The 12,750-nt window shown below is 38.2% G+C and overlaps 1 protein-coding gene across 2 annotated transcripts in view; it reads left to right on the top strand.

The window, feature by feature from the left end:
- The window catches only part of DNAH12 (dynein axonemal heavy chain 12), a 231,404-nt gene that overhangs the window by 203,475 nt on the left and 15,179 nt on the right, over window positions 1-12,750 (top strand). For both annotated transcript variants that reach the window (XM_027587796.2, XM_027587797.1), the window contains 4 exons: window positions 6,861-7,011; window positions 7,445-7,698; window positions 7,901-8,041; window positions 11,223-11,360. In XM_027587796.2, coding sequence (XP_027443597.1) covers window positions 6,861-7,011; window positions 7,445-7,698; window positions 7,901-8,041; window positions 11,223-11,360 — 684 coding nt within the window. The remainder of the gene's footprint in view (window positions 1-6,860; window positions 7,012-7,444; window positions 7,699-7,900; window positions 8,042-11,222; window positions 11,361-12,750) is intronic.

Here is a 12,750-nt window from a genome sequence, read left to right as displayed (position 1 = left end):
CTTAATTAAAAAAAGAAAAAGAATTTCCTTGTTTCAGCTATTATATATTTCACTATTAGAAAGTTCACTTGGGGGGCACTGGGTGGCTCAGTTGGTTAAGTGTCTGTCTTCAGCTCAGGTCATAATCCTAGGGTCCTTGGATCGAGTCCCACATTGGGCTCCCTGCTCAACAGGGAGCCAGCTTCTCCCTCTCCCTCTGCCTGCCGCTCCACCTACTTGTGCTCTCTCTTTCTGTCAAATAAATAAATAAAATCTTTCTTAAAACAGTTCATTTGGTTTTTTATATGTTAGATTTCTTTTTTCATTCTGTTCATGTTTTCTTTAAATACTTGAACACAGTTATAACAACTGTTTTTAAACTTTGACTGCTAATTCCATCATTTCTGGATCTGTTTCTATTGACTGATTTTACTCTTGGTTATAGATTATATTTTCTTGCTTTTTGGCCCACCCAGTAATGTTTGATTTGGTGCCAAACGTTGTTGATAATTTGATTTTGTTATGTTCCTTTAAAGGTTGTAGAGTTTTATTCTGCTAGTTCAAGGGTCAGCAAAAACACTTGTGGGCCAAATCCAGCCCATGACTTGTTTTTGTCCAGCCCATGGGAGATGATGATGGTGTTTATATTTTAAAGAGTTGTTTTTAAAAAGAAGGAAAAAAATATGCAGCAGAAATTTTATGTCGCCCACAACACCTAAAGTTTTTACTATCTAGCCCTCTGTAGAAAAAGGTTACCAATCCCTTTGACTACATGGTTACATTACTTAATTTCAGATTGTTCCTTTCAAAGATTATTTTAATATTTGTTAGCACAAATGTAGAACAGCCTTTACTCAATGGATAGTTTAGCTCCACTACTAAAGTGTGACCTTTCTGGGAACTTTACTGAATGCCCCAAGTGATCACCAAGGGCTCTCCACTGTGGCTATTGGGAAGTTGAATAATTCCCAGCCTGGCATGAACTCTGGTAGCTCTGTAGATCCCCAGTTCAGAGCTCTCCAGTCGCTCCTTGCTTAGTCTATGCATGCACACCTTTGTATTCAGCAAAGATTCAAGGGTACTGTTATGCAGGTTTCTTTATTTTTTCTGGGTAGTTCCCTTCTAATTTGAACTCTGCAACTTCTAGTGGCCTCCCTCCTTGAACTCTGATTTCTGTCTTCCCAAGTCAGCAACACTGTGTTTCTCTGTTTTCAATCACTTTTCCTATTCCACAGGCTGAAATGTACCTCCCAGAAGAAAGCTAAAGGGATAATAGATCTCACCTTGTGAGTTTCCTCTTTCATAGAGGTCAAAGTCTGGTACTACCTGTTGTCTGAATTGACCAGTGTTTGAAAGTGGTTGCTTTTTAAATTTTGTCCATTTTTAGTTGTTTATGTGAGAGTGTAAATCTGGGCCCTGTTAGCAGAAGGGGCCATACTGGCTGGAAGTAAAAGATGGTAGAAAATCTTATACATGTCACAATTTTGTCAGTTTAAACATGCACAAAAATCCTTCTTTTTTTTCTTCCAAGTTTTTATTTAAATTCCAGTTAGTTAACATACACTATAATATTAGTTTCAGGTGTAGAATTTAGTGATTCACACTTACATACTACACCCAGTGCTCATTACAAGCGCCCTCCTTAATCCCCACCACCTATTTAACCCATTCCCCCACCCACCTCGCCTCCAGTAACCCTCAGTTCTCTATATTTAAGAGTCTGTTTTGTGGTTTGCATCTCTTTTTCCCCCCTGTGTTCATCTGTCTTGTTTCTTAAATTCCACATATGAGCAAAATCATATGGTATTTGTCTTTCTCTGACTGACTTATTTCCCTTAGCATAATACTCTCCAGCACCATCCATGTCATTGCAAATGGCAAGATTTCATTCTTTTTTATGGCTGACTAATATTCCATTGTATATACATACTACATCTTCTTTATCCATTCATTAGATGCTGGACAATTTGGGCTCTTTCCATAATTTGACTATTGTTGATAATACTGCTATAAACATTGAGGTGCATGTATGCCTTCGAATCAGTATTTTTGTATCCTTTGGGTAAATACCTAGGAGTGCCATTGCTGGATCATAGGGTAGTTCTATTTTTAACTTTTTGAGGAACCTCCATACTGTTTTCCAGAGTGAACTTATAAAATCAACACCCTTGGGGCGCCTGGGTGGCTCAGTTGGTTAGGTGTCTGCCTTCGGTTTGGATCATTACCCTAGGGTTCTGGGATCGAGCCCCACATCAGGCTCCCTGCTCAGCGGGGGCCTGCTTCTCCTTGTCCTCCCCACTTGTGCTCTCTTTTGCTATCTCTGTCACTATCTGTGTCTCTCTCTCAAATAAATAAATAAAATCTTTAAAAAATAATAAAATAAAACTCAACAGCCAAAAAACAAATAATCCAGTTAAAAAGTAGAAGACATGAATAGATATTTTTCCAAAGAAGACATACAGATGGCCAATAGACACAAAAATCTTTCTATAGGTGAAATAAACAGGCTGATCCTGATTTTCACACATTCAAGAAAGGTGATTATGGTGTTACAAAAGAAAAAAAATGTTTTTTGATAGCTAATGCTTATTTTATTTTACCATAATAAATATTTAATCTTTTAACCTCCTATTAACAAGAATAATATTGTTCTAGTTTCTGAGCTGATTAATTTTCACCTGAATATACCTTTCTCTTTCATTAAATGCATATGACAAGTTAGATCCTGCTTCATCTCATTAGGAGATGAATTTCCAATTATATTTTTTATTTAATTTCAATCAGCCAACATAGTTTTGATGTAGTGTTCAGTGATTCATTAGTTGCATATAACACCCAGTGCTCATCACATCACGTGCCTTCCGAATGCCCAACACCCAGTTGCCCAAAAGAAAAAATTTTAAACAGAAAACCAAAAACTATGTTCATACATGTAGTTTAAACTTTGAGAAAGTAACTTCATCTTTCTGAGCTCCATGTATAAAATGAAGGTGGTGAAAGTAATTGCAATGGTCATTTCTTCTTTCCTTTTTTGTTTTTCTTTTTTTAACATTTTATGTTTTTAGTAAAGCATCACAAGGAGCATCATCTAATGCTTCACTTAGCCTCTGAGTATATTCAAACAGAGGTTTACATAATTATTAGACTCCTGAGTACTTCTTCTTAACTCTCTAAGACCTTCATGCATTGTTAAAACTTACCTCATTCTTTCCTACCTGACAGTTGTGTGTGTGTATATATATATATATATATATATATATATATATATATATATATATATATGTTCTTTTCACTAGACAGTAGATCACTTTAAAGCCAGAACAATGCTGTGTTCATTATTTTATCACCAATAGCCTCCCTTGTTCATTGTAAACTTAGGAATGATTAGCTCTGCATCTGGGAAATACTTGCCTAATTTGCACTCCACAGAATGGCTCCCTGATAGCCAATGGAAATGTTGTTTCAGTGCCAAGTGTGGAGTTATTGCCTAGTCTGCCATGCTCGGGAGCCTGTTCTTAAACATTACAGCACTTACCACACTGGAATATGCAATAATTGTCTGCTTGTTTGTTAGCATCTCCCACTACACTCTGAGCTTCTGGAGGTCAGAACCCATGTCTTATTTTGCTCAATATCTCCAGGACTTAAAGCAGTGCCTGTAAGATAGTAGGACATCTAAGTAAATGTCTGTGAATTGAGTTGAATTGAATTAAACTAAGTTCAACTAAAGGCTGTGTTTGTCAGGATTCTCCAGAGAAACAGAACCAATAGGATAGTTAAGACAGAGATTTACAGGAATTGGCTCACATGATTGTGGAGGCTGGCAAGTCCAAAATCTGCAGGCTGGAGACCCAGGGAAGAGGCCATATTGCAGGTCAAGTCCAAAGTCAGTGTGCTGGCAAAATTCCCTCTTCCTCAGTGGAGGTCTGTCTTTTTTTTTTCTCTTAAGGCCTTCAACTGATTGAATGAGGCCACTCACATTATGGAGAGTAATACACTTAACGTCTAGTGATTTAAACATTAATCTCATCTTTAAAATATCTTCCTAGCAACATCCAGACTAGTATTTGACCAAATATCTGGGTACTCTATTCTAGCAAAGCTGACACCTAAAATTAACCATCACAAAACTTATCTCCAGGTCTGTTCACGTCTCCATAATTTCTTCTCTAGAGTGTCTTACGTGAAGGATCAAAATCTTATAGAAAAGTCTTATAAATTTTTCTTGTATTAAATTACTGGAACAAGGTACTCTTTCTATAGAAAATTGTCATATTTGATTGCAGTTACATCATGTCAGGGAACATTGCCCTGGTCTGTGCATAGAGTAAAGGGAGCAAGGTCTCTGTGTCTTCAGTATCTCCCCTTCCCTAAAATTTACATCGAAGATCTATGCTAGATACAAACTATACATGGTGTTACTGGTTAAAAAAAAAAAAAAGATTTCATCATTGCTCATGTGAAATTATTAAAGAAAGAAATAAATTCTGTTATATCATGGTGAGCTCCTTTTTTGAAAACCCTTCGGTGGCCTTTCAATACCTATAGAATAATGACAGAACTATGGCTTGGCAGTCTTGTTACTTGGCTAACCGTACCTCTTTTCTGCAATTCCATTCTTAGCTTCTTGAAACTTCTGGAAATTTTCACTGTTTATACCTACAGAATTGCTCACAACTACACAAAATTTCTCCTACAGAAGACTCCATCCTTCCTTCCCTTCTAGTCCACACACTGCAGATCCATCTCTGCCAGGACCGCAGAAGCCTGTGATGATCTCTCCTCCCTCCACCAAATTCCTACAGCTTCACTTTAGAAAGTTGTTTAGCGTTTAGAAGGTGATATTGAGTTCCTCTTTGTACTTATTTTCTGCTGCTAATGTTGATGAGTATCATTCTTTTGCTTCAAATTAATTTTAATGTAATTTATAAAGAAGTAACATATTCCTGTGGTTCAGAACTGTTTTGTATACATGAATAAAGTGGACCTCCAGTCTGCATCTCCCAGGCTCTCAGCATCCTTTCCCTCAGGCAACTCATGTTATCTGCTTCTTGTTTTCCTTTTATGCATATATAAATATGCATACATATTAATTCTTTTTCCATTTATTTTTTAACACAAATGGTTGCATCCACTGTTTTGCATGTTGCTTTTTCCCCTATCAATTTATAAAGAGCTTTCTCATTCTTTTTTTACAATTGCATGGTATTTCATTATAAGAGAATGCCATAATTTCTTCAACCATTTCCTATTGATGGACCTTTACAATATATATATATTATCTACTATAAAAATGTTGCAATAAATAACCTTATTCAAAAGACATTTCTCACATGTGCAACTATCTCTCAGAATAAAGTCCTGGGAATAAAATTGCTGAGTCAGTGGATTTGCCCATTTGTAATTTTTACAGATACTGCCAAATCCATGAAAGTTACACTAGATGACTTTTCCACAGCGGTGTATGAGAATATCTGTTTAACCCATAGTTTTTTCCACACAGAATGTTGCCAAACTTTTGGATCTTTGGTAATCTGTTGAGGGCGTTTGAGGAATCTGGGGACCAATGAGGGCGGGGGCAGACATGGACAGGAGGTGGTAGTAGGCACACAAGAGCTACGCTGGATGATGCTTTAACAAGTTTGCACGTTGGAGAGAGAGAAGTCCCTCACAGCAAGAATCTCTCCAGATGCTGGTTTTTGGGGGTTGAGGGTCCCACAACTCTAAAGGGGAGGAGGGCAAGGAAGAAGGGAGAAGAGGCCTATGCGGTGTCTTGGGGATGTTTCTCAGCAGCACTATGGTTTGGAGTCGCTGGATTGGAGCTCTGAAGGCCTGCACTGGCTTGGGGTCTTTATGTCCTGGGACTTATCTATAGCTAGCAGATGTTGGGTGCAAAGTAGGCAGGCTGTCAGTGGCTAAACATCTGCTTATTTGGGCTATGTTTACAAAAATTGAATGTGCAAAAGTTTGAGTTTGGTGCCAATGGGCTTTTGAGCTAAGAGTTTTCAGCATGCTGGGAAGGAAACCCTCTAGGGGTCAATAAACAGACACTATCCTTGTCCCTTTACCTAACAATCTGATAGGTGAAAAATGGTATCTAAATATAGTTATCACTTGTGTTTTTTAAAATTATGAGTATTAGGGTAAGACTAACTGCTGTAACAAAGAGACCTAAAATACAGTAGCCTAAGTAAAAAAGAAGTGAATCTCTCTCTCGCCTAAGATCCCAGGGCAAGTGCTTGAGGCAACTGGCGGGGCAGCTCTGCTTTTGAGATCATCCAGACATTCAAGTTTTTTCTCGCATGCTAGGAAAGTCCCCTAGAGTGTGGTCCTCTTCAGTGAGATTGGAGCTGGCTCATGAATACCACATCTGTTGAAGAGCAAAAGAGAGTAATGAAGGCAAACAGCTTCCTTATAAAAATACCTTCTGAAAGCACCATGTATAACTTCTACTTGCATCTCTCTGGCCAAAACTTGGTCATGCAGCCACGTCTAAGTACAAGAAAAGTTGGGAAAACTTGGGGTTGTATCACCAAAAGGAGACAAACAGGGAGACAGTTTGCAGTCTCTGCTATACTGAATGAGTTTGAGCATCTTTTCATATGTTTAAGATCCATTTTTATAAATGGATTCCATGAGTCATTTTCTATAAACTGCTCATTGTCTCTGCCCTTTTTTTCTTTTGGATTGTTAGTCTGGTCCTATCAATTTATACACACTTCTTACATATTAAAGAAATTCATACTTTGTGTCTATGATAAGCTGCATGCTTTTCTTGACTATTAGACTCAAATTGTACTCTGTCGGTTTTCAGTAATCATCACAATTGTTATGTGAAATGAAAATTACTCTAAAGGGCATATTATTTCTCTCTTTAACAGATAACTCCAGCTATAACAAATTATGTAACTGACAAACTAGGGAAAAAATTTGTGGAGCCTCCACCATTTGATTTGACAAAGAGTTACTTGGACTCAAACTGTACCATCCCTTTAATTTTTGTGCTATCTCCGGGAGCGGATCCCATGGCTAGTAAGTCTGCCTACTGAATACTTTGAAGAACCTATAGATAAACCGTCTTGCTCAATGGCCACTTCTTTTTTTAATTTTTTAAAGATTTTATTTATTTATTTATTTGAGAGAAAGAGACAGAGATAGCAAGAGAGAGCACAAGTGGGGAGGAGAGGAAGAAGCAGGCTCCCAGCTGAGCGGGGAGCCCGACGCAGGGCTCAATCCCAGGACCCTGAGATCATGACTTGAGCCAAAGGCAGACGCTTAACCAACTGAGCCACCCAGGCACCCCATCAATGGCCGTTTCTTATATGATTGTAGCTCACTTAGTAAATCTGAGATGTATAAGGAAAAGTAACTGGAATCTTCCATTGAAGTACCTGCACACTGAAACATAAGGCATACTTTGTGATTTTAGAGCAAGCAGTGAAACTGTTTTTTTGTGCTCTCTTAGGCCTGCTGAAATTTGCAAATGATAAAGCTATGTCTGGAAATAAATTTCAAGCAATTTCCCTGGGACAAGGACAAGGACCAATTGCAACAAAAATGATTAAAGCAGCAATAGAAGAAGGAACTTGGGTGTGCCTACAGAATTGTCACCTTGCCGTCTCCTGGATGCCAATGTTGGAAAAAATGTGTGAAGATTTTACCCCTGAAGTCTGTAACTCATCCTTTAGGCTTTGGCTCACAAGTTATCCATCTCCGAAAGTATGTTTATTTTGTATGAAGTTCAGTACATTTATTCAGTTATCTCTTACATTGTGTATCTTAATCAAGCCTTAAATGCTTAACCTTAAGAGGTCTTAAAAATATTTCTGGAGTCCTCTTTTTTACCTATTTTTAACCCGCTAGTATATGCATGTTTAGGACTCAAGCTGGTTATCTTTAGTAATGCTCTGTTTATTCTTAGTTCCCAGTAACCATCCTACAGAACGGAGTGAAAATGACTAATGAGCCTCCCACGGGTCTTCGGCTAAATCTCCTTCAATCTTACCTCACTGATCCAATTTCTGATTCTCAGTTTTTCAGTGGATGCCAGGAAAAGGAACTGGTAATGTTCAGCCTCTGGAGCTTTTCAAATGTGTTCTAACAGTGAGAAAATCTGGGACTATAAATATTTAACAATGTTAAACAAATAATGCAATATATGTTAAGGAAAAAAGAAGAAGATAGCAGGAGGGGAAGAATGAAGGGGGGGAAATCAGAGGGGGAGATGAACCGTGAGAGATGATGGACTCTGAAAAACAAACTGAGGGTTCTAGAGGGGAGGGGGGTGGGGGGATGGGTTAGCCTGGTGATGGGTATTAAAGAGGGCACGTTCTGCGTGGAGCACTGGGTGTTATGCACAAACAATGAATCATGGAACACTACATCAAAAACTAATGATGTAATGTATGGTGATTAACATAACAATAAAAAATTAAAAAAATATTTAACAATGTTACTTTAGGCATTCTCTAAGAAGACAGATATTGTACCTGTATTGTTCATCATTTTCTTCCCAGCAGTTCGTGCTCTGCTTCCCACAGAGTAGACATTCAAATAGATATCTGTTGACTGAATGAATGTGTCTTACTTTGTAAACCAAAATCCATTAACAAGTTTGATGAAGACCCAAGAGTAGCAATCTATTTTCATATCATGTATTCATTCTTTTTTTTTAAAGATTTTATTTATTTGTTTACAGAAAGAGACACAATGAGAGAGGGAACACAAGCAGGGGGAGCAGGAGAGGGAGAAGCAGGCTTCCCAAGGAGCAGGGAGCCCCATTGCAGGGCTAGATCCCAGGACCCCGGGATCATGACCTAAGCTGAAGGCAGATGCTTAATGACTGAGCCACCCAGGCGCCCCTCATGTATTCATTCTTTCAACAAAATGTGTGTTAGGTGATCGAGCCCTGCATCAGGCTCCCTGCTCCCTAGATATAAAGCAGTGAGAATAAAATAGACCCCCTTCCCCCAAATCTGCCTTCATGGAACTTAAATTCTAGCAATACCATTTTGACATATTAATCATGCCTTTTAGTGTGCTCATGTGAAACGGTTTTGCACGTGGTACTGGGGACTTAGGAATTCTAATAAACAAATAGCACTCCTTTTTCCTGCTGGCATTCTTACCAACTAAGAAACAGGAAAAAGTATAAACATAAGGGAACCAGATTTTAACTTTAATTACTGATATAGACTAGGTTGGAAGATATAGTTGATATCTGTGAACAAATGGGGTTCGTATCACTGAATAGAATTAAACAGATTTGGGGCCCCTGGGTGGCTCAGTTGGTTAAGCCACTGCCTTCAGCTCAGGTCATGATCCCAGGGTCCTGGGATCGAGCCCCACATCAGGCTCCCTGCTCAGCAGGAAGCCTGCTTCTCCCTCTCCCTCTGCCTGCCTCTCTGCCTACTTGTGCTCTCTATCTCTCTGTCAAATAAATAAAATCTTAAAAAAAAAAAAAAGGAAGAATTAAACAGATTTATCCACCCTCAGGAACAGAGGAAAACTTTCTTCCCTAAGGAAAGCTCACTTCTAAGATGGAAAGGGAAAAGCTGAGCAGAGCATATCTGGTTAACTTTTCCCAAATTTATCAGCCAGATAGATTATTCCCTTCTCCTGCAGTGAATACAAGGATGGGGAAAATCTAGAAGTGTTACACTGAGGTCTCCTCACATGGAACGAAACATCAGCACCAAGGGAAATTCATTCCCTGCCCTTACCCCAGCACATGCCATTTATCATATTTGCCTATTTGAGCTAGAAAAAGAATGGTAATGAAAATAAAGAATTGAATTCTTTGGAAGCCAGCTAGTTTCTCTCTGCTTAATGATAGCTTCTGTGTGCCCCTAGTTCTAAGCAATATATTTATTTGAAATTCTTGGAGAAAAGTAGGATATTTGGTGGTTTAGCTAGAAAGAGAGCTTACAAAAATGGAGAAGGTGGTATAGTGTCTGATTCCCATCAAGGGTTGAGCTCCTGCAAGAAATCCTAAGATTTCTCTGATACCACAGGAACATTTTTGGCCACAAGCACAGGGCAAAAATGTGGAGGGATTATGATCTCCTTAAGAAAACCCCATTGGGTGAAAATACGTGGAAAATACATGTAAATTAGGTTATTGCTCTCATTGCCAAAAGGTTTCCGCCTTTTAAATGTTTCACCACAGCTTTCAACCAGTATATTTAAAATATGCTTTATTTTATGTACAGCATTTCAAGAAAATAGTTATTCAGTAAGGCCATGGTGTACTTGCATTTTATTGTTATAGAAATAATTTCTACATCACGTGAAGATAGTTGGATGGATATTTTCTGTATTTGGAGCTATGTTTGAAATGATTTAATTTAAGCCATCAAGGTAGCGTACTTGAAACTTACTTGGGGGGGGCGGTCCTCAAAGAGATGGGTGGCCATCCTCCAGAGCACTGATAGACTCAGTGAGAGGCCCATCCCTTCGGACATATGTGTCACACATATGAAGATACCAGGACAGAGTAAATAAACAAGGGTTTCAAGAATGATCTTCAAATGGAAAGTCATAAAATCAGGAACTATATATTGGGATTTATTCCTATCATAATAATTAATTATGCTCTCGCACTGTAGTTTTAAACATATGCCAGTGAGTCTACAGGATAACATTTAAAGTACTGAAGTTGTAAATATCTATGGACAACACCAAAGTATGAGTAGCCAATACTTTGGCAAATGGTAGAATTATTGCATTTTAACAAAGTTTAATATTGCAGTTTGTCTAGCTTTGGAGGTTTTAAGTCATAAGATTAATACTTTTTATAGTTTGCATTGTTTTAGGTAGCATGTCTTTTTTATTATTATTATTTTATTATGTTATATTAGTCACCATACAATACTTCATTAGTTTTTGATGTGGTGATCCACGATCCATTGTTTTCGTATAACACCCAGTGCTCCATGCAGTACGTGCCCTCCTTAATACCCATCACCAGGCTAACCCACCCCCTCGCTGCCCCGCAAATCCCTGTTTGTCTCTCAGAGTCCATAGTTCTCTCATGGTTCATCTCTCCCTCCAATTCCGCACCCCCCTTCATTTTTCCTTTCCTTCTCCTACTGTCCTCCATGAGGTAGCATGTCTTTTTTAAATAGAAGTTTACAGAAATATATGATCATAGAATCTTACAATGAAAAAAGATTGTTGATTCCCCTGATCTTACTGATGGAAATCTGATCAGAATTTTTTCTTGTGTAATTTTTATACTCAAGACATGGGAGAAGTTGCTGTTTGGAGTTTGTTTTTTTCATGCCCTTGTACAAGAGAGAAAGAAATTTGGTCCTCTCGGTTGGAATATTCCATATGGATTTAATGAATCAGACTTACGCATCAGTATTCGACAACTACAGGTAAAATTAGAAAGAAATTAACATTGATGGAGGATCACTGTGTGTCAGGCCCTAGACAACTCCCTTTGCTTAAAATAAACTTAATCCTCCCAACATCACTAGTAGGTGGGTAGATCGTAGTAAAAATTATAACTGTGGTTTATGAAGCACTATCTCTGTGGATTTTTTCTGCTGTAAGTAATGGAAAACCTGATTGAAACTGGCTTAAACCATAATGAAACTTACTATCTCACATAAAAAAGTAGTACAAAGGAAGGACAGGCTCTGGAGTTGGTTGACTGAGCAAGTGTTGTCATCAAGGACCCTGGTTCTTTCTGTCTTTCTGCAGTGCCCTCCTCAAGTGTTGGCTTTAGAGAGGTCCTTACTATACTCTCTTTCTCCGCTCAGTCGAAGCTACAGTTTAGCTCTATCAACCAAAAGAAATAGGCTGCCTATTTTAAGTAGAAAAGGAATTTATTGAAAGAATATTTGGGTAGATCATAGAATGCCTAAGATGGCTGGAGAGCCAAGGCATCCAGAGTCATGTCTAGAACTCACCATGTCTTGGTAAGAGCAGATCCTCAACCCTGGTTGAATATTCAACACCACAGCTCACATAGCTGCCACACAGGCTCTGGTCTACTGTAAGCCCCATGATGTCATCAAAAAAGATTCTTTGCTAATCCTGCTTTTTTGTGCACTACACCCCAGTTCGAAGTCTAGCTCACAGGTCTAAGGTGTAATTATAAAGGAGGCTGGAAAATGAGTGTTTGGGTTTTCCAGTTTCTATAGACTTACAAAATAAGACATTTAAAGAGTCAGCAGTCCCCCGGAAAAAAAAAAAAATATATATATCTGCTATAAATTCCTGCTAACTCAGACTTTGAAGTAGGCACATTATTTACATTAATTCGAAGCAACTCTATAAGGTTGTTATTATCCCTATTTTTGAGAAAACCAAAGCTAAGAAGTGAGCTTGCCCATTGAGATAGGATTTGAACTCCAGTCTGTCCAACTCCAGTACTTTCCCCATTATTTCTATCATATTTTACCAAATATAGTAATCCAGCTGGACAACCACAGAGTATTAATGCATTTCTGCTTCTTTGCTGTGACAAGAGCCTTGTGACATGGGGCCTCATAAAGGGAACTGGGAAGTGTTGATAAAGCCCCATTAGATTTCACTCAGGTGCGGCTTTATAAGGCTATGAATATTTAATCATGTTTATACCATAACTGATAATTTTTATAGAAACTTTTGATATTTTATCAACTCTTTTTCTTTCCTGTAAGCAAGGCAGAAACCCTAATTAGAACAAACCTGTCAATTTGAAAATCCTTGGACAACTGATGAAATTGGTGCTTATAGAATTATAATTACATGATGAAATTACATTGATTTTAAACATTC

Source organism: Zalophus californianus, chromosome 1, assembly GCF_009762305.2.
Source record: "Zalophus californianus isolate mZalCal1 chromosome 1, mZalCal1.pri.v2, whole genome shotgun sequence".
Classification (NCBI taxonomy): domain Eukaryota; kingdom Metazoa; phylum Chordata; class Mammalia; order Carnivora; family Otariidae; genus Zalophus; species Zalophus californianus.
The sequence above is the reverse complement of the archived record's forward strand: the minus strand, read 5'-3'. Positions and strand labels throughout refer to the sequence as shown.